The sequence below is a fragment of the Diprion similis genome, chromosome 1 (assembly GCF_021155765.1).
Source record: "Diprion similis isolate iyDipSimi1 chromosome 1, iyDipSimi1.1, whole genome shotgun sequence".
In the NCBI taxonomy this organism is placed as follows: Eukaryota; Metazoa; Arthropoda; class Insecta; order Hymenoptera; family Diprionidae; genus Diprion; species Diprion similis.
In genome coordinates this window covers 14,009,754-14,033,164 of record NC_060105.1, presented here as the reverse complement: position 1 = coordinate 14,033,164, position 23,411 = coordinate 14,009,754, and the positions used below count along the sequence as shown (strand labels likewise).

General features: G+C 34.1%; 1 protein-coding gene across 1 annotated transcript in view; it reads left to right on the top strand.

Moving 5' to 3' along the window:
- Positions 1 to 23,411, top strand: part of LOC124407596 (midasin-like) — a 112,212-nt gene that overhangs the window by 8,655 nt on the left and 80,146 nt on the right. The window contains exons 6-16 of the mRNA XM_046883891.1: positions 190 to 457; positions 1,149 to 1,330; positions 1,493 to 1,679; positions 1,836 to 2,486; positions 2,999 to 3,112; positions 3,284 to 3,668; positions 4,338 to 4,710; positions 6,489 to 6,806; positions 7,548 to 7,853; positions 9,329 to 9,553; positions 10,546 to 10,674. Coding sequence (XP_046739847.1) covers positions 190 to 457; positions 1,149 to 1,330; positions 1,493 to 1,679; positions 1,836 to 2,486; positions 2,999 to 3,112; positions 3,284 to 3,668; positions 4,338 to 4,710; positions 6,489 to 6,806; positions 7,548 to 7,853; positions 9,329 to 9,553; positions 10,546 to 10,674 — 3,138 coding nt within the window. The remainder of the gene's footprint in view (positions 1 to 189; positions 458 to 1,148; positions 1,331 to 1,492; positions 1,680 to 1,835; positions 2,487 to 2,998; positions 3,113 to 3,283; positions 3,669 to 4,337; positions 4,711 to 6,488; positions 6,807 to 7,547; positions 7,854 to 9,328; positions 9,554 to 10,545; positions 10,675 to 23,411) is intronic.

Sequence of the window (23,411 nt, the reverse complement as noted above, 5' to 3'; positions counted from 1 at the left end):
AGGTGAAAATCAGTTGTTTTATGAAACTTTATTATGAGTTCAAGTTTCAAGCAGATTAAAAAGTTATAGAGTATCGCTGATGTGTTGTCGTCTGAATCACAAACATGGGCGTTCGATAACTTATTCGTGCATGATTTCGAAATATGTTTATTGATTAATTGCATGACAGTTTTGGCTTGTTTTTTACAGTACATTTTGACCGAATCTGTTCGACGAAATCTTAAAGATTTGGTACGCATTGTGTCGATTGGAAAAATGCCGGTATTGCTACAGGGTGATACATCTGTTGGTAAAACTAGTCTAATAACTTATTTAGCCAAAGCTTCCGGCCACACTTGTGTTCGAATTAACAATCACGAACATACAGACTTGCAAGAATATGTTGGTAGTTACGCTGCTGATGATAATGGAAAACTGATTTTTAAAGAAGGAGTATTAGTAGAGGCTCTGCGGAAAGGTTCGTAAAGATTATGATCTCAGTTCATGTATAAGGGGCATTCCTTACCAACTCGACAATCGATCGACCCTCACCACTATCGATTTCTTTGCTAATTTTTTTTATTAAATTCGACGAACTCGAAATCAGGTGTTTTTGTTTAGATTTTTATCTCATTAAGTTTTAAAGACATGAAATTTTTGATTCTGTCAATTTTCGATCCGAATCATATTTTGAATTGACTGTAACTTCTGAACATCAGATTGAATTATCAGAATTGAAAACCTGGATTGTTCGTATTGAAATCTATGTTTTGAAGAGAAGTACTCAAAAAATGTGCAACATTTGTCAAAAATTTCAAAATCTTAGGTTTCAAAAAAAGTATGAGACAAAAATCTTTAAAAAAATGATTGCTATATTACACTTCGTCCGAAATAATCCAATGAAAAATTAGCAATGCAATCAAAAGGAGTCAGGATTGGAAGTTTGCCGAGTTCGCACGGAAGTCCCGCAAAATTTACGTACATTTTTTTTAGAGTCAATTAATTTAGTACTCATATAATATGCGTGTGGTTTAAAGTTTAATGTTCACCAATAGTTAACATTCTTTATTGGAAATGCTTTTGTTCAATAGTTGAGCTATATATAGAATTAATAGATTCTATTAAATTGGTTTTCTGTTTCTATTATGCTGTATTTAATCTTTTTTTAGGCTTTTGGATTATTCTCGACGAGCTTAATTTAGCGCCCAGCGACGTTCTTGAAGCATTGAATAGAGTTTTGGACGATAATCGTGAAATTTTCATTCCTGAAACACAACAGACTGTTAAAGCGCATCCGAATTTCATGCTATTCGCAACACAGAATCCACCTGGTCTTTATGGTGGTCGGAAGGTAAAAACTCTTATATAGTTTTTGTTACAGTTTTCCTCCTCGGACATATAAAATCAGAATTTGAAGTAATATTCAAAGACATAATAAGCTGAAAAAGTAAACGTTGTCATCGGTAATATAGTATGCCATGATTCTACTTTACTTAAAAATTTATGTCCTCAGGTTTTATCTAGAGCATTTCGGAACAGATTTGTTGAGCTGCATTTTAATGACATACCTCCTAATGAGTTGCAAATTATTTTACACGAAAGATGTAGTATGCCTGACTCATATTGCAAGCAGATAATAAACGTCATGACAGATCTACAAATCCGACGTAAGAGTACTGCAGCTTTTGCCGGCAAACAAGGTTCGTCTGAACATTTTATGATAATGAAAAAATGATTCAACTAATAGCTTCTATTGATTTTTAATTGAATGTCTGTACGCGTCACTTTATAACTTTAAACATTCAAGAATACAAGTTTTTGTAATGATTTTCCTTTCAAAATTTAAATACTTACAGGGTTCATAACGCTTCGAGACTTATTCCGCTGGGGTGAACGGTACAGATTAGCACCAAATGTAGAAAATCGTTTATACGATTGGAGTCAACATTTGGCAGATGAGGGGTACCTAGTTCTTGGCGCAAAGGTACGAAAATCTGAAGAAGCCAATGAGATTAGAGAAGTTATAAAGAAGCACTTGAAGAGAGACGTTGATCCAAAGACGCTTTTCACTTTGGACGAAAATACATCCTCTGTGACAAAATTTGTTCTCAATAAAGTAATCAATAAGGGTCGTCAAATATTTCCACATGTAGTATGGACTTACCATATGCGCCGACTGGCAGTTTTAGTTGGCAAAGCTTGTCAATTCAAGGAGCCAGTTCTTTTGGTAGGGGAAACCGGCGGTGGAAAAACTACAATATGCCAAATAATAGCTGCGGCAGGTTTGCAGAAATTGTGTACAGTTAATTGTCACATGCACACCGAATCATCAGATTTTATCGGAAGCCTCAGACCAGTCAGAAATCATAGTGACCTGGAAAATCTGAAACTTTTTGAATGGGTCGACGGTCCACTCATACAAGCAATGCGGAGCGGTGATCTGTTTCTAGCAGATGAAATTTCATTGGCCGATGACAGTGTGCTGGAAAGGTTAAACTCACTACTAGGTATGTCCGTAATGTCAAGCTATCACTAAAAATAAGGTAAGACCTGGTAAGAGACATTCTGATTCGTTTTGTATTCGAAATTTGAAAAAAGTATCTTGACCGATTCAGATGGGATATTGGGATGAGAAATTATGTACCGAGTGAAGGTGAAAATTCTGAAAACTTGCAAAATTTTTGTTTTAATCATTTGTATTTCGCGAAATGCTAAAATTGACAACCTGAAATGTTAAAATGTGCAAACTTTGATTAGTTACATTCGGACTTACTATTCTATCTTGTTTCCAAATGAAAGGCTGAATGTTTCTTTGTTAACTAAAACTGGTCATACTTCTGATGAGTCTATCGCTTCTACCACAAATACGCAAGCACTCCATAGAACCATTAACTTACCAAGGATAAAATGGAATTCCCTGGTTGTGTTCGAAGTAAATAATTAAAGGTTCTTAGATATTTTTGCCAATTTCTTTTCTGTTAATTCGAATTTGAGACGACTATGTGGAATTTTTTTACAGAACCCGAACGTAGTCTTTTGTTGACTGAGAGAGGCGTGGATACAGAAAATGAAAATCAAATAGGAGATCAGGATAATCACACTATTATTGCCCATGGAAACTTTCATTTTATTGGTAAGCAGACAAATGGTCTCAGTTATAATTCATCACCTATCCATACTTCATAAATATTAGCGTAATATGACTGATGAAAATTTTCATGTGAACAAAATTATGTCCAACAATTATAAAGTTTTTTTTAGTCACACTAATGGAAATATTATGCAATGTGAATATTTATTTCAGGGACTATGAACCCAGGTGGTGATTATGGAAAGAAAGAATTATCTCCAGCATTGAGAAATCGTTTTACTGAAATCTGGTGTGAAGGGTGTTCAGAGAGAAATGATTTGCAAGCTATTATCGAACACAATCTAGTCATCGATTTGAGTGTTGAAAAGAATGCGATTGCCACTGGAATGCTCGACTTTGTTGATTGGTTAACAGCTTCTGAAATCGGAAGGAGATTCACTGTTAGCATACGCGACATTCTCACTTGGGTTGATTTTATCAATGTTTCTACTAACAAGCAAAATAAATTGTCAAGATTGGAAATAGCCGACGCTTATTACCACGGAGCACTTTTAACTTATGTCGATAGTCTTGGATCAGGCTTGACGGGAATGGAAAGGTACATCATATTCAAATGTATAATTATTAGAACTTCTGTGAAACTAATCTTGAATGATATCCATTATTACAGTCATTTTCATTCGAGTTACAAAATTACCACAATCTAATTTGTCGTTAATGCGATTTCCTTACCTACCAGAATATTGTTAAGTGTTTTTGAAAAAACGAAGGCTCGATGAGCAAGAATAAGTGATTACTAAGGCAGACCAAGAAAATGGTTGGGTAATGTAAATGAAGTAGTAGAATCGAGGGAGTTAAGAGGAAGCCAGTAGACAAGGAAACGGGGGGAGATACGTGGGCTTAATGTAGGAATGTCAGCCAGCGTAGAGCGTTGTAGTATACTTTGCAATGTTTACCAATGAATGGTTTTTCTTTTCCTGGAATTGGTTTTTGTCATATTATTCTCGTGAAAAGCATATCTTTTGAAAATAACATTCAATTGTGCTTTGGTTCGACACGTTTTCTTTACGTAGTTTAGATGATACTGAATTTCGTACCAACAGGGTCAAAAAACTTATTACTGATCTAAAAACAAGTCAAAACTGTATAACTCTAAAAAAGGGTGTACAAGTATCTGTCAACATGTTATTTATGTTGTTTAACTCTACTATATTTAAAAAATTATCGAATATGTAATATGTACATGTAAATGATATTTCTTTTCAAGTACGAGGAGACTCAAGGACTTCAAAGACAGCTGTCGGCAATTTTTAATAACACAAATTGCAAACGTACTAAAATCAAGACTAGCTCCTTATTCGTCCTTGGAAACTGATAAAATCGAAGCTGAAAATGGCGAGAATGGATTCGGGATCAAGCCATTTTTTATTCCAAGAGGACCTGTTTCACCGAGCAACGAGTCATTTACTTTTACTGCTCCGACGACTGGTTTAAACACTGTAATGTTACTGCGAAGCTTACAGCTGAGTAAACCCCTGCTTTTGGAAGGCAGTCCTGGGGTTGGAAAAACCAGTCTAGTTTCAGCCCTTGCCAATATTTCTGGTCACAAATTGGTCCGTATAAATTTGAGTGAACAAACCGTGAGTAAAATTTCTTATTACTTTGTACAATGTTTTATGTATTATATACTTTGTGGTTATATTCTATGTTGGTATCGGGTGTCCAGCGACATTTGACATTGATTATATTTGAAATTGATGTATATATCTCTAAATATCGAAGTTCACGTATCTCGAATGCGATCAAGGGCTTAACAGCTCTCTTGTATATGCAATTCAATTGATTTTAATTAAAAAAATGGCACGGATTCTTTGAATTTACTGTTGCGATTTCGTAGAATGTGTGACATTTTTTTATTTCTGCGTTAAATGAAAATGCATTGGAGTGTTTCTGTTCTGGATTGTGCATAGAACCAGGCTGTTAAGCCCTTTATCGCATTTGAGATACGTGGACTTCGATATCTGCATATATGCATGTCAGCGTCAAAATCAATGAGAGCACCACTTCAAGCAGCGCATGAGGATATTCAATCATTTTTTTCCGGAAAATTCACCTGATTCTGAAATTTATGTTCATCGACGAGCATATTATTTGCAATAAGTATCATTCGTATTTAAAGATTACTATTTAAAATAACTAACATTCAGTGATTATGCAGCTCAACACAATGTTATAAATATTCGGGAATTTTTATAAAATTACCAGGAAAATTCGGAAATTATTCGGAAACTTTCAAGTCCGGTATCACTGGACACCCTGGGTATTCTGCATAAAATTTTTGTCACCAATGTACGGAAATACTACACGCTTTTTCCACTTACAAGCGTGGAGTTCCATCTTAGGTATATGCAGTCTTGAGTATGCATTTTTAAGGAAATTACAGTTAGTAACATTACCATTAAGAAATATTTTTAAAACATCACTGTTTCACAACTTGACAGTGACTAAAGGACTCAAATTTGCCAAATGTGAGGATCTTTTAACTTTATTACAGTTTACTGGATTTCAGGTAATTTTCAAGTTGCAAAATAACAATTTTTCCTGAAAATGCGTCAAAACAATAACGTTAAAACCTCCACCTCATAAGTCTTATGCCATTTTACATAATAGAATATCTATCGTAGTGCCGTATCAAGTTTTTCTGCCGACAACGTTTACATTATGCAGTGTTGCACAAAAATTTTATGCCAGTTACTTAATTGGCAATGCTACTAGTGCCTTGCATGATATACGTGGTAAATCTAAAACTGCTACAAACGATGTAAGCATATGGGAATACAATGTACAACATACTGCCATGCTCATTCGTTATATTGAATTTTATGAGATTTACGTAATGCATAGGAACTTGAATTTCTTTTTCCAACGCTGTGTTTTTCAATTCATGCATCAATATTGTGCTTTCAGATTGGCATTTTGTATTGTTTCACTAGCAGGCGGACTCTCGGAATGTAATATTTTGCTAAAGTCTGCAGTTAACTTCTCAATTTCACTTTGAACCCTTATATTTCCAGATCATTGACAATATCCTACAATCGAACGCAATATCTACTTTCAATACATTATTGGAAGCGAGATATACGAATATTAGTCTGACTAAAGTCCTTGTCTTGATTTTTGATTGAATAGTCATGTAAAGCGGGTTACCGACAATTCTATTTATATCACTGATTGTTAAGTATAACGAGGTGGATTAAAAAGTTGACCAAACCTGGGTCTTTGGAACTTGTACTATTGAGAGATTATCAGATTGCTTAATTTCGTTGACAATTTCAAATTTAAATTCAAATAAAAACAGTCCAATGACGATAAAATAATTGAATATATAGATATCTAATACTATAATCACATTTTACAGGACGTGTCTGACTTATTTGGGGCTGACCTACCGGTCGAGGGTGGAAAAGGAGGTGAATTTGTTTGGAAAGACGGACCGTTTCTTCAGGCCTTAAGAGCTGGTCACTGGATATTGTTGGATGAATTGAATTTAGCTTCTCAGTCTGTCCTGGAGGGTCTGAATGCTTGCTTGGATCACCGCGGTGAATTGTATATACCAGAATTAGGAAGGACCTTTACTGTGAAACCAGGAACTAAGCTATTTGCTTGCCAAAATCCTTTGAGACAGGGTGGAGCAAGAAGAGGTCTTCCTAAATCATTCCTAAATCGTTTTACCCAAGTAAGTACTACATTTAAAATCGTATATAAGTCTTAAGCCGTGTACTGACTTGAGCATTTTTGCACATATAAATGGCTTACATCTTCAAACGCTCTGCTCAACAGGCCAATCACAATTTTTCCATGAATTGACGTTGGCTACATTGCAAAATTGAATGATCTTCAGTTATTTTGTGCGATGAGAATTATTTGGAATCAAATGGATAAATTTAAACCTACAGAAATTTAAATAATTTGCAGTAACTGAGCATTAAAATTAAATTTTGCCACCGACTAATACGCATCTGTTGACTTGGTTCCTGCAAAGAAATGGGAACTTGTATTTTGAGTGCAGAAAAATTTATTCTTGACCTCAGTAATGATGAATGATTGTTTCTTGAATATCAAGGTCACTGAGGCGTCACAAAAATTGTTGACGATTCGCCCAAGCAGGGGCCCCCCTCAGTCAATTGATTGTTGATTCAGTGAATTTGTGAAAAAAAGTATTGTAACTAAAATAAGCCAACGTTAAGTGAAATTGGATGAGCTCACTAACTTTTTTTCACCATTTCAAAGCAATTTGAAAAGAAATATCAACACATCGGCTCTTATCTATAATTTTAATATTCTTTTTTCTTGCACTTCCTAAAAATCATCGCGCATATTTCATAATCCAATTGACAAAAAGTAACAATGTTCAACTTCCCATTCAAATTATAAAAGAATACCGACAGCTATCGCTAATGCTGATGTGTTTGTTTAGGTGTTCATGGAGACTTTGTCAGATGTAGACCTAAAATTCATCGTTGTAGCCCAGTTTCCTGACCTCCCTGTTGATCTCGTGTCAAACATGGTTGATTTCAATTCAAAATTGGCATCAGAAGCTGGTACTGTTTGGGGTTACCGTGGTGCTCCATGGGAAATGAATCTCCGAGACATAACTCGGTGGTGTGAGGCGACAATTCAATCGGCTGATGTAAAAAACAGTGATCATCCCACTTACAATCCTGGCACGTGTATTGATCTCATCTACATAGACAGGATGCGGACTAGAGAAGATAAGCTGAGGGTAACTAAAGAAATAATTTCTTTTAACTTGATAAACCTCCTTGTCAGATTTTGAAGCTGAAATAATTGTAAGCTGCGGAATTACGATGTTGAAGTTAGTGAAGTTAACGTATAAAAAATATTGATAAAAATCTAGTTTCAAACTTTAAAATGATAAAAAAGTTTAATTTGCGAAAGTTTAGTTTGACGTTTGTCACATTATAATGTAACCGATCCATTTTCAGGAATTAAATCGTTATTCCGTAACCTGATAAGGCCTGCTGCATGGTCTGAAATTCAGAAAACCGTATCGAAGCAGAAGATATTTCTTATCCATTTCATAAATTCAAATCTTTCAAAGAAATTTCAAAGTTGCGAGTCAAGTTTACGAACTTTGACCTCGTGATTTTTACACCAACCGAATATGAAATAACGATTTTTCCAAAAACGAGGTGGTCCATAACGTTAAGATTCAATCATATCCGTTTTTCGCTTTGCAGCTCATGTACATTGCATTCTGCACAAGTACAAGTGATCTCTTGGAAATTAAACGGTATTGATTGAATATTGGATATGAAAAATGATTCGCTCGTTGAAAATGTTTGGCATTATATCGTGTTTGATAATTTCAGGTTCGCATTATTGAGAAAAACATTGTGTTTTATGATATTCATGAAATCAACATGACAGTGTTTTTAACCCTTTGCAGCACAGCGTCTCATGTATGAGACACCTTTTTTGGATCGGTTATTGAAGATGTATATTCAATTGTTCAGATATCAGTGTCTTTTTTTTGCCTGATTGGACTTCTAAGATATCAATGCTGATTTTTTAAGAGGGATTATGATGATTTTGCGAATATAGTGAAGGCTATAAATAAACAAAGTGTTGATAATACTAGTTTTTACAGAATAAGTGTAATTGTGGGAAGGTAATGGGGACTAGAAAAGTGGAACTCGGTAATCTTCGGTTTTTGGGGTTGCTAAAAACGAATCCGACTTCAAAATTAAAAAATTCAAAATAGCGGATCTAATATGGTGGACTGAAAATATAAAAATTGATCCTTCTGGCTCATATTAGATGCGCTTCTTTTAATTTTGAAAATTTCTCAGATATGATGCTATTTTTGAAATCAGTGACCTCTAGAACCCTTATATACCCAGTTTCAAGGAATTTTACTGCCAGAAAAAATGTACGTTTCAAAGGGTTGAGTGTTTTGTAATTTCATTTTGGCTTTGTTCGGATGTGAAAATAATGTTACCTTCCCACGAACACAATGAAAACTAGAATAGTTTAAGTATGATATCACCTTTAGCCAAATTCGAATAATCGAGAATTTAGCCCGCGAATATAGTTTGAACATGTATTGCCAAAAGAAACTGAAACGTTGGTTGGATCGAAACTTTACCAAAGGAATTTCAATCTCATTCAAGATTAACTTTGCCGTAAATGCGAATACCAAAGTTGGATTTTAATTAAATTTCTGTTTTTATATAGGTCAGAGACATGTACATAGAAATCTTTTCGCAAAGCGAGTATCCATTGCCTCCAGTTCAGCCGATCATGTACATAACGCAAGACAGATTCTACCTTGGAGATGTATCGCTCGAACGCAGTAGTACTTGTGTACTTGATAAGGAAACTCTGCTGCTTCTGAGAAATCAAACAGCAACTTTGAAGAGCTTGATAAGATGTGTGAATATGAATTGGATGTCAATATTAGTAAGTACTCGTTTTTTGTCATATGGTCTTCAAATATCTTATCATATCTTATTATTGGCATACTCGGGTTTCTCAATTTGCAGAGTTAAATATTTGACTTGTTTTGGACTTTACCAAAGTTAATTGGTACTGTATCATTACCAAAGACTAACAGTAATTAACGCATAACTTTCCTGTCGACACTCATCAAGGCTTTGACAGACGTTTTTTTCTGGTGTGAGGCTACATTTTCACTGTACAGTTAAATTCAGGGTAAAAATTGTAGGTACTATTTTCCTTACACCTTTCCCTATCTTTAGAATAGAAACATAATTCTTTAAAAGTATTTTTCTCCGTCATAGCATTTTTGTACAGTTATCCTGAAAATAAAAAAAAAAAATTTTCTATTCATTACATTACTACTGAAACAATTATTTGTCACTGTTGCTCAGACAATTGAGATGGATCGATTTGGAAATCTGTAATCAGCTCATCAATTAGGTTTTTTTTCTTTAACCAACAGCTTATTTCACCAGAAATAACAGAAATTCAAACATCGGTTAATTACAAATGTTCTTTTTAGAATGAAGTTGATTTTCAAATTTGAGTGTGGTACATTTTTGAGTTTTAATAATTTTTTATAAAGACTATCAAAAATATGATATAAACTAGTTCGCACACGATCCCCAGACTTAATTTAATTTCTGCAAAATAATATAATAATAATAAAAATTTGCATTAAACTTTGATAATACATATTTTAAAACCATATTGTGGTCAGAAATAAAAGTATAAAGTTATTTCTTCGAAAGTCTTGATGAATGCGTAAATTGAACTAAAGTTAAAGTAAAATACGCAAATTTACCGGTAAAACATCCTGTTCTCGACTCGATTTGGTATGTTTTCACACTGTTCAAAGTTCACATTATACCACGTGGCTCACAATACAAATAGCGATTTTGAATTGAATCTTTTTTTTATTGACAATTTCACTATTCATTGTGATTGCAAAGGTAGGTGGAAGTGGCTGTGGAAAGACCAGTTTGGTGCATCTTCTAGCAAAACTCGCTGGCCAGAAACTCCGATCTATATCTGTCAACTCTGCGATGGACACAACTGAATTATTGGGAGGATTTGAACAGGTGAGTGAAAATGAATATTCGATATGGCTTGGATAAGGTGGAATATTGGATAACGCTGATTTGTTTATTGAGGAACAAACACCAAAATAGCGAATAGACCAAATTCTATTCATATTTAGCCTCTACAAAATAGCATCGTCAATCTGCAAATTATTAGTACCAGTATCACGGTTAATTATACGATGATCATTTATACAGAAACCTGAAACCAATTTTACGAATTGAAGGTTCGACAGAAAAATTGTTCTACATGTAGCGTTTCTACAGATTCGTCTCCTATTAAATAGCTGACTATGACATGTGATTGAAGAAATGAAAGAGTTTGCAAAAGTCTTTGACCCAACGCTTTAATTTAATTAATTGTAAGACTTGGCGTATTCGAGTACTAATCTGTACAGAATATAATGGTCAAGAGGCAACCACGTTATGTCCACAAATTCTCCTCGATATCAGATAGATTTCTACCGGATGGAAATATTTATTCGCATAATCATGGATGCATTGGAAAAATACTGGAAGACTGCAGAGTTTTATCAATTTTATTAGCTTTCTCGATTAAAATTGTGCGCTTAACGATGTAGTACGATCGTCTAGTGTTATAAAAACTTTTGAGACCTAGAAACGTTAGCTTTCGTAATAACTGTCACCTAATTTCGAACTTTCTGTGATATCACTTCAGTAGTTCTGACAGTTTCGTAGAAATATAATTCCGGTCACTATACCGTTATGTAAATGTTTCATGCAAAAGGCATGAAATTAATCACTATTATTGCAATGAGATATAACGTCTTCATTGATTGAAAAATAAAATGGTCGAATTGATAATAAAGCAAAGTGCGCGATTAAAGTCTTCTGTCCATGACTCGGAGCACATGCCTTTAAAGTAATTGATGTACAATAGAAAATGGAAATGCGAAACTTGAAATATATTCTTGCATTGATTACGCGATGACAAATGATTTTGTAAAGTGGCGTATTCTGGGAATCTCTAATTTTGTATTTCAATTCGAAAATCTCTCGTTATCGTTGCCAATGGAAGTTCCAAATATTCTTTCTCCAAAGTTTGAGAGTGCCAATAAGCATTTTACATTTTGGCCATTTTTCCCAGTGTGAGCTGGTCGTGAGAAAAGAAATATCGTAAACTGCAATATGGCAAGTCTGAAATATTTGATAATACATTGACCGAAATAAATGAGTGCGAAAACCAAAGATTTGGGGCATAGTTTTATGCCGAAAGAAGTCACTCGAAACAAATTGTTGAGTGATTGACTCAAAATTTTAAACTCTTTCCATTTGATAAAGAATTATCCTATTGCACTTACCTTTCTAGGGATACTAGTCTAATTGTTTCAATCTACTCAAGAAGAGAGTATCTTCTATAGTGTTCTAAATAATTGTGGGAACAAATGACAATGACGTAGAAGTGAAATATTATGCATAATTATTTTTTTACTAGAAAATTGCCTTGAAATACGATTTGTTGACTTCATGGCCAGATGAAATCGAGTCTGTGGAAATTGATTTTGGGAACTGTACTTACAATTCCGTTGTAACCCTCAATTAGGTCATTTCAAAATTGGTACAGCAGTCAGGTGGCCACTGTTTCCGTATTAAAATGAGATTTTTTTACCAATGCATGACAATTAACAATTCGAAAAATTACAAGTTGATTTATAAAGCGGTATAAACATGAAACTAAAAATGAAATTACAAGGATTATTAGTCATTATGAATTCTTATTACCATTCTTAAAACATTCTTTGTCTCATAACTTTTGTCATTTGGCCAAAATTGAAGTCACTCGTGTTCGACTGAAAAGATGAACTGTGTGTCAACTGAATTCTGGTACCTGAAAATTAAATTTTATGCAATATTAGCTAACAGTTATATTCTAGTAAAATCTCTCACGAGGATTAACAATTACGCCCTATGAAAGAATGATCATTACCATCGGTGAAATTACTCTACATAAACTGAAGTTTAAATTACCATAAAAGCAATAATTTTAAGACTGAACCACAATACTTTTTCTTAACTGGAAACCAAGTTTACTGCACTTGTACAAATGATATCTTTTTTACTGTTCCCGAGTTTTACGTATGGATTCTGAATAATTATTATCTATAACAGACTACGTGTATATGGTGTCGATCCATACTGCCCAGGATAAAAAATTGGATCAAAATTCTATTCACGTCATACACTTTGGTGTCATAATGCATTTTATTTCAATAAACATTTTTGGATTGTGATCATTGTGATCAGATTGTTTTTCTTTAATATACAATTTGTTTCCAATAATAATATTATATCACTCTAATGTTGTATAACTGCTTAAACACTACATGCATTAATGAATATTTTTTTAGCGATTAGTTTACAGTTGTCGTTATTTAATATAGGTTTGAGTACGTATTATTTTTATTAGGCACAATTTATTCATTTTTAATATCAATCTCACATTAATTTAATATACAGGGTGTTTAATTTTAATTGTCTCAGGCGAATAACTCAGGAACGAAACGAGATGCAAGAAAAGTATTGCACAAAACTTGTCTGGTTTCAATGGGTAAAGATGATGTTGATATGGGTTGACTTGTGGATTATGTAATTTTAAAGATAAATTCAAGTAACGTTTGGTTTTAATTTAGATAAAGAATACTTATTTTGAATATGAACAACTGATAGTAAGATTACACGTATAAAAAAGCTAAACATTTCTATTCGTCCAACTTATATTTTTTTTTTTTCCTAATTGTTGCGTATATTCGTCTCGACTAATCAACTATCAAAAATTTCGTAGAGTTAGCTGTTTTTAATTTGTGATATTTATTTTTCTCAGAATGACTCGCAGTCAGAAAATATTGCCAAGAAAAATACTCTTTTTTACTCAAAGTCAAAGAGAAGAAATAATCCGAACTCTTACCGCAAACAATGCCGGGATATTTTCGGATCTAAACTCAAAAGTGAATATTCCCAGAATGAGATCCAGTGTGCCATAATTCTGCGTGGGTGCCATTTTACCCGTTTGCCACGGAAAGGTATTCCCTCAAAAATGCCCCATTTCTAATTTTTGTTTCTTTTTTTTAACAAAACTAGACAGCAGGAAATGAAAAGTTTCAGCTGTGTTTCAATACGGGATAATGTTATTAATTTTTTAATCAAAACCGTCCAAGATGAAACTGATTATTGCATACAGAATTTACAGATGTGTCAATTAATTTCATTTTCGATTCTACTAACTGCAATCTTCTGCACAGAATCAGAGAAAATTTGTCGAAAAAGGTAGAAATATAATAAAAAAACTTACTTGTTATTTTCTACTTTTTTGAAAATTCGGTAACTTTTTCTGCAATAGTCAGTTTTTTTTAGAAGATTTCAGTTCGAGTAGTCATATTGAATCAGGAGGCAAATTTTTCGTTTGTCTCTTTTAAGAAAAAGTCACCAAAATACAAAATGTCACGTTTTGGAAATCTTCAATTTTGTGGTCAACTTCAAAAATATTCTTTTATTAAGTTATGGGAGTTGAAGTTGTTTGTTTTCACAAACCTTAAGTGAAAATTAATGCCTTAGGACCAAGTAATTCTATTCCCAGATTCAAACCTTATTGAAAAAAATAATTTCACAAGTTGTGACTTAGTAGTTCTTGATTAGTCAGAATCAATCAGTGCAACAAAGAAACGTTTTGGGATGTAGTTGTACGTTCAGAAAAGTAAGTCGGAAACAATTACTGATTCAAATCTGTGAATTGAACTTGAGAACTGTTTTAATTTGAGAAAGGAGTAGAAGATTAGAGATGAAGCAATCGATAATTGATGAGACGGAATACTGTACTATGCCGCGATAAAGTCATTCATAAAGTCATATCCGTGGTTTTATTATTTATTTGTTTTCGTGAAAATTCGAATACTGCACGTCAGTTTTCCATAGTGATCAGACGCAAAATGTATTCCTCGAAATTTTTAAACTTTTAAATTTAGAAAAATCATATTTTCTATATCTCGTTATGAGGAAATTTTATTTGGTGCTTGACACCTTCATCTTTGGTGAGCAGTTTCATCCCTTTAAACTGTTCTATGGCCGATAAAATAAAATACATGTCGTTTAGTTTTCGATGCACTAGAACGTATATGTGAACTAGATCAAAATCGGAGAGATCGACCTCGGATGCTTTTGTTGTAAGAATTATTCGCAATGAGTATAAAAATTTCTTATAACCACCACAGAAAAAAAAACCGTTTTCTGAGTCTACTTATGCTTAACTCCATACAAGTAAATCGAAGAACCTTGACAAGGCAGGGCAATGAAGTTCTGGAAGAATTCTGCATAAATAATTTATGCAACGATAATTGTCTAAAAAAATTTAATTTTCCGCTATTTCCTATTCCATATCTAAGTTTAACCTCTATTGACGTTCGTTGAAAGACTTGCATAAACATCCGATAGAAAACAGTTGACATCTCCAAAGTGTCGACGAGATTTCTTACCTTTACAAGTTTTTACGACATGTTTTAGTCAAGCTATCTCTGCTAGACGTTAGAAGGACTAGATTTTCCACAATGACAGTTGGCGAACATTTTACGTGATTTCATAGTTCTTCATTCATGACACATAGTTATATTCAAGTATTATACGCTTGCTTTGATAATAACGTCATACTATTGCATACGGATTCTTCTTTTTCTTGTCTTTTCCACTTTTTTTTTGTTTAGATGTTTAACAATCAAAATAAATTCATTAATTATTTCTCAGGTTTGAATGAATAGTTTTAAAGATTAATTTGATCGGACAAAATAGAAATATAGACAAATTTCTTTTTGTTACATGCACGTACATTTTATATATTAAATACGTTTTTAATAATAAATTATGAATAATATTTATTTAATAGTCGCTCATTGTTTTTAAAACCTAACTTCTAACAGTAATTAAAGAGCTTATTTTTTTTACTTTTCCGAATTTTTCTCTCGTAATACTCTTGTATAATTAGGATAATGTCATACAATTATACAAATTTGTGCAGGTCCTCATGACATAAATACCTACGACTTAAATGAATCTATGCGCAAAGATATAGATTTATCGGTTTTGATCAGTCCAGTACCAGTTGTGGCTGTATTTTTTAATCGAATCAAAGGTTATGGCCACAAGCGGTACAAAGGTGCTTCGCTTTATCCGAACTTCTAACTTTTCAAACAACAAAGTGTATCGTGTAGTGAAAATATCTGTCTAAAATTTGTACAAGACGAATTTTAGTGATGAATTTAGTAATTGAATGGACCCAAGGTCACGTTAATCAACACGGAATTTCAAAAAGTGCGCTAGTAGGTGTGAATATTATACCATATGGATATCTTCATGCAGATCCTTTGTATAAGTGTGAAAATTTTTCTTGACCGGGAAATTATGAGTGGGTTGCTCTTGGTGTCAACGGTCATATAAATAAAATTGACAAACAATTGTTTGACGTTTCGGCCCTTTGAAGGGGGCCCTCCTCACAATCCGTTATATAAAATATTGCTTAAATTCAAATGGTCCGCAAACAGTCATGTCAAGGTCAGGCCTGGGTCGTCATCAAAGGAATCGGAAGAACAAACTTATTTGTCCGGTTCTTTGGGTTTCACCATCTCAAGAAAGAATTTTCAAGAATTCAAATGGAGCACGTGACACACCCGTGTGGACAAACACCTGTGTGGACAAACACCGGACAAATAAGTTTGTTCTTCCGATTCCTTTGATGACGACCCAGGCCTGACCTTGACATGACTGTTTGCGGACCATTTGAATTTAAGCAATATTTTATATAACGGATTGTGAGGAGGGCCCCCCTCAAAGGGCCGAAACGTCAAACACTTGCTTGTCAATTTTATTTATATGACCGTTGACACCAAGAGCAACCCACCCTTTATATAAGTATTTAGGGCACTAGGTCAGTTCGAGTGGCGCAAAACGCCCGCGTCAAGATATACTTACGGTGCATAGTGAATTATTTAGTCAATTGAATCAGGAAAAAGCTTGTCGATTTTCTCTCTACTATTCGAAGTAAACTTGAAACTTGGATAATACGATGTGATTAAACAGACTTGTTAGCTTCGCACCTAATTTGAAATGTCTGAATATCTAGAATTTGGTTGTTTAATGGTGCTTTATAGATGTCAAAAAAGTTCAGTAGAGAAATCAGTGCTTCTTAATTAACTCTAAGATTATTCAGAAGAAGGAAATATTTCCATTCCATTGTTGAGTATTGTAGGCGTTATTTATGTCCTGTGTCCATGAGAAAAGTGCGCACCTTATACGCGTGCTTCAAGTCGTTCGAATTTTATTGGCCGACAGTTGCCGCCTGATGTAGCAGCCGAAGACAGTTGACGGTGTGCTCCTAGGGACATTTTCTGACAGTCGCGATTGGTGTTGCGTCGCCTGCTCAATCAGGCGGTAACTGTCGGCCAATAAAATTCGAACGCCTTGACGCACGCGCATAAGGTGCGCACCTTCCTCACGGACACACGGCATGTTTATTTTTGTCAAAATTATTTGAAATTGAAAAAAGAATAACAGGGTTGAACAGAGCAGATGAGGAAGATTAACGTGACGATGGCAGAGTCGCCTGGTGGTCTAATTGGAATGAGTCCACGGATAAGCTTCCGCTGGTCCTGGGTTCGATTTCTGCGGTCATCCGTTAATTTTTCTCCTTGAAAAATTCATTCATATTCAACATTATTAAAGATTACATTCGTCAATACAAAAATCAAAACTGCCGAGTTTATATTCTTTTGTCAACTGTCTTGGATTTGCTTACGTCCACCACAGTGACTGATTTCGGTTAATACGTCGAGAACTTTTCCTTATAGGTCGAACTTGTAATGAATCGTTTATGTTTAAACAAAAAACGGCAAGTGAAGTTTGAAATGAACCTATGAAAAGATATTTAAAAAAAAATCGATCCTGCCTCATGGCGGTAGACAGCTAAGTTACGGTTCTTTTTTAAATCATCGTTCCAGGAATATTGAAGTTAAACTGTACAATTTATTTGGTGTTCATACAGATTAAAGATGGAACTTTTTATTTTGATGACGAAGAAATGATTGCAAAAATTCACGTTTCACATATGGATAAAAAAGAATGACATCATCGCGTGACAGTAACGTTTTTATGGTTAGCTTTCACAAATCTATCATTAAGACTACGAGATAGTCCGTTTTTATCGACCAGGCTAGGTGATCCTTGTTTTTCGTTATCATAGATAAACTATAAAGTGAAATCTGTTGAGATTTTGATGAAAGATTACTTTTTCATCGCAGAATTCGTGGAATACAATATTACGTGGCAAAGATTGAAGAAAAATTTGTTTTTTTTTCGGACGTATATTACTGTTGTCTTCTATAACGGATTTTAAGTGCAATAATGTGCATGGGCGAGGTATTTTGAGTATTTTCCCACTATTCTCGAAATAATGAGTCATAAAATGAGACATTAAAGCACTATACTAATGTAATATCGAGGATAGGAAACGTAAACTACGTTTCCAAATAAACAATGGACGTGTGAATTTTCACTTTGCTAACGTCACGTGAAAAAAATCAAGTAAAATATGAAGCATAATGTTCAATATTCGCTGAACGATAATTCAAGAAAGAACCTTATACACTGGTGGTTACATCAATCTGCGGTCAATGAGATGAAATTTTTCAAAAAGATCCGTTCTCTCGTCCATTTTATAAATCAGTTGCCTAGTATACCTGAAGTAAACGAATACAAGCATATTCTTTTTAGAATTTCAAAATTGGTCGTCAAAGTCAAGTAGTAAGGTCAGAGAATTAACTAACGAAATTGAAATCCAAATGGTTGGAAACAAGATTATATTACATTTATTTGAAAGGTATTTCATGCATTTTCCGTCGCCTCTTCGTGCAATTATTTGTATTATTTTTGAAGACACAGCCACTAGAAGGAGTGTGTCAAATTTGGAATTAAACCTGAAATTGTATTTAAGGAAATTTTTCCATAGTCTTTAATCGCCTGCGTCGTATATGAGTTTTTGGTAGGCAGGACTATGCTGCCTACTAAAGGACTGCCAGACGAACTACTGAACCGATCATGCTAAAATAAGGATAGAAAACAAATTACGCAAGTCCTGCTTCGCGCAAAAAGTCAAGCTTTTTGTCTAAATATCTTGTTCAATTTCACATTTTTTTCCTCCGATTAATTCAAACAATGATTTTTCTCTTTCTTTGAATGTCCACGTTTTCATTATCTTGAGTGCATAGCTATATTATTGTATACCTTATGTGGACTACTTTCTATAAAAGATCCCGATCGATCATATATTTCAGAATTTTGCAAGGTCATCCCCAATGAATTGCTTTTGACTAGAATAACAAGAATAATATGTACATCATTTTGATTAATGGATGCACTGCTTCTCATCGTGGTCACAGGTGAAGAGCTATTGGTGTGCCAAGAGCACGCACACATACGGAATTATATATGACATGTAAAATATATGCAGACGGTGAAATTATGTTGGCACACACATGGCGGATACTTTTTGTTAGTTATTATTGCTGAGAGATTTTAGTAGATCAAAATGTGTGAAATTTTCGACTGTTATGAAGTTAGCAACCTTCCCTATTTTATTTCGAAATAAAATTCCGTTCAATTTTTTTATCATTCTGATGTCTACTCCTATATTACAATATATTTTGCCAGACAATATTCGTTGTTCTGATATCTTCGATTTGAGGGGCTTATAAAGACGCGTTGTACACCTCGAAAACGCTGGGATGCAAAACTCCTACACCGCTCAAGCGATCAGAGTGAAACTTGGGTAGTTGATGCCTTATTTTGGCAAAAAGTGGAGCATATTTTTAATTTTTCAAAATTTGGCAAAAAAATTTACAGATTGGTTACCACCTACAGGAATTGGCCAAATTTTCTCACAGTTGCACTGAATGAATTGAACTCTTCCGTATGGTGCTACTAGGGGGTGATGAAACACACATTTTGATTTCAGTCCCATGAAATTTGATGGTGAAATGACGGAATGGCAGCTGGTCTAGTTTCGATTATGAAGAAGACCGAAATCTAATTTTGGCGACATTTGTTACCGACCTGTCACGCATGCCAGTAATTTTTTTACCGACATTACACGCATGCATCACCGGCATGCGCGTAATGTCGGTAACAAATGTCGCCAAAATGAGATTTTGGTGTTCTTCGTAATCGAAACTAGATCAGCTGCCATTTCGTCATTTCACCATCAAATCTCATGGGACTGGGCTCAAAATGTGTGTTTCATCACCGCCAAGTGGCATCACACCGGATAGTTCGATCCATTCAGTGCAACTGTGAAAATTTTGCCAATTTCTGTGGGTGGTAACCAATCTGTAAAATTTTGTTCCAAATTTTGAAAAAGTAATAAGACGCTCAACTTTTTGCCAAAATAAGGCATTAACTGCCCAAGTTTCACTCTGATCGCTTGAGCGGTATAGGAGTTTTACATCCCCGCGTTTTCGAGGTGTACAACGCGTCTTCATAAGCACCTTAAATCTAATAGCCGAGGGGGTAACTACTCAATATGTTCGTGATTCAACTATTACGTATTCCATAACCATTTCATACCGTGTTACACTAGGTATTTCACATGCATTTCATACTGTTTCAAACGCATTTCACAAGTATTTCATACCGTTTCAAAGTCGACTATCTCAACTATTTCATCGCTAGTTACCCCTCGCTAACGGCCGAATTTTGGCGACAGCTGCTTCTACGTTTCTTCGATGAATTCTGGGCATTGTCGATTACTATAATTCAGGAAAAATAGAATGGAACTAACGTTTTCCCAAATCTTCATTTGTCTCTATAAGAAAGTTGGGAATTAGTCCCCTCAATTACGCGTCTCGCAACTTAAGGTCTTATTGGACGAATATTGCCAACCAAGAGTGATTCTCGGTGAGAATGTTGAACACTTCGCGATGAGATAAAAATCTGAAAAAAATCCATCACAACCGAGTCGATAAGATAAATCGTTTTGAATAGTAATAATCTCAAAGAATTGTTTATAAGTTGTTTAAATAGAAATATGTTCAACAAAGTTCTAGTGAAATTTGTCTCATTTCATATAGAATGAATTCATTGATTTTTCTGAGCACGTATGAATTTTTTTGAAATTATCAACGACTTTGAAAAAATCGGGTTCGAGATTTTTTCAACTTTGAAAAACGGTTCAAAAGTTCTGAATTTTTGGAAAAGTTCTCGTAAATGGTTACATATTACATTCAAAAAGTTTTAGAGGCATGAAACGAATAGTTTCATGAATAGAGGGTTAGAAAATTCTGGAAAACGAAACTTTCAAAATCATCAAAAATTTCCATAAAACTCACAGGTATTCAGAAAAATTGACGAATTCATTCCATATGAAATACAACAAATTTCACTAGAAATTTGTTGAATTAATTTTTGTTTCAACAATTTATTAACAACTTCTTGGCATTGTTATTATTCAAAAAGAATTATCTTATCAACTCGGTTATGGTTTATTTTTTCAGCTTTCTATCACATCGCGAAGTGTTCAATATTCTCGGCGAGACTCACTATGGGTTGGGAATATCCATCCAATAAGGTCTTAAATTTATCAGACGTATACCTACTCTGATGAGTAATCAAAATATCAAGAAGCAATCACAGATACTGGGTACATTTAGAATGTGCACTTTGAGGTAAAAACTACAGAAACGCATTACTATCAATAGATATATACTAATTGTGAGTAATCTTAGACATTGGAAACCGCCCACAACGATGTCACGTTGATTGATCTACAGCATTCTGAACTCTCTTGCTTCCCAATTTGTCAGATTGTGCCTTCCTACTCTGGAAGAACTGACGTCACTTTCATTAGGCTCTCACCTTTGGCGTGACGTCATGTATGACTGGCCCCTTATAATATACAATATTAAAGCGTTAATGATTTAACCTCACATCCTTATAATTAATTCTATGTGTACCTATGACCGTCAGAAAATCACATGTTACTTAACAGATATCATCTACAGACAAACAATTTTTAGCTTGACAGAATGCTACAGTCAGTCCTCACAGACCGTGTAAAATTTCATTTTTTTTTCTATTATCGAAGCCTACGTAGGACTGACGTATTAATACCGTAGTCAACACAATTGTACATGCAATGCCGAACAAAACTATCCAAAAACTTTTTCATCTCGTGCATAAGTAACGCTAGAAAATATATTCCTGCAATTAGTAGTCATTCAAGAGTCATTTGCAAAAATACATTCATTGGCATTACCGTTGCTTAACAGAAAGCTTTTTTTCGATATCAGTATTCGCCATTATAGGTAGAATTGCGTTGAATGCAGTATCTTCACCTATCAGTAATGCGTAGGCTTTGACAATAGTCAAAATAGGAATGGATTAACTGTATCATCCTCTTAACAGTTTCTGATTCATGTACAGATTATAGCGAGAATGCGAGACGACTTTTAATTGAAACAAATAACATAGAATCTAGTGCGTAATTTGATATTCTATGCAATTAATGTAATTTATTGTTAGGTTCATTATTTGATTTTTTCCTATTTCATGAAAATCTGCATTTATGATGCACACGTTCATAGAACAAACATTTTGTAGTTAAATTGCAGGTAAAGAAGTAGTAGAGACGATGAGATTAGGGGGGGGGGGGGGGGGGTAACTTTTTGGGGTTATATTTTTCGAACATACCTGAACCAACGTAAAATATTTGTTTATGGACTCTGTGTCCTACGAAGGTAACGTATTATAGCAACCTTGTTGTGCTGATAGAAACTAAATGAATAGAATAATGAAGATCGCGTTTTTTACGGGCACATTTTGGTACGAAAAATTTGTTGGATATTTCTGAAATGAACTTCTCTAATCTCTACTTTATCAAAAAATTGTGTACCAAATGTGATATTGGATAAAACGCAAGAACGGACTTGCAATTAGCTGCAAGTATTGAAATTGTACTGAAAATTAAAACACACGAGCATACAATTATAGGATGAATCTATTTCAAATCGGGCAGGCAGGAAATCGTCATGTCACAGAATTATTCCAAATTGAAATATCTCGTTTTTGAACAAAAAAAATTACCCATATTTTTTGTATTTTTCAAAAAATCCTCAAAATCAAACCAAAATCAAGTAGTTGCAACGATTCATTCTAAATTATAGCGTTTTTAAGAAAAAAGTTTTCGTTTTTCAAGAACTTCGGTAGAGCGCGATTAAACGTTCAAATGGCCGTAACTTCGAAGCGAATTTTCGAAAACAAAAAAATACGGGTCATCCTATTTTTGTTAAAAAAAAAAAAATTCAATTAGCAAAAATTCCGTGACATCACGATTTTCTGCCTGACAGATTTGAAATGGATTCGATGTATACGTATTTCATAAATTGAAGCTTAATAAAATATGATTTTTGGTGTTTTTTAGTCCGACGCTAAAGATTTCATAGGTAACATTTTATAAATATAGAATTCAGTCTGTAAAGAACTAATAGTTGGGCAATTATTACCTTTCATAGTTTTATATCTAAAAGTGAATTTGTAGTTACGTCTATGACTGATATAACTTCATATTTTTATACCCGTATTGCTTTATCTACATACACGAGCAAATTTCAATTTGTCTTCCTTTTTTTTCCTTTCTTACAAGTAAAAAAATTCATCTCAAATCCACACGACAAAATGGAAAAATGGAT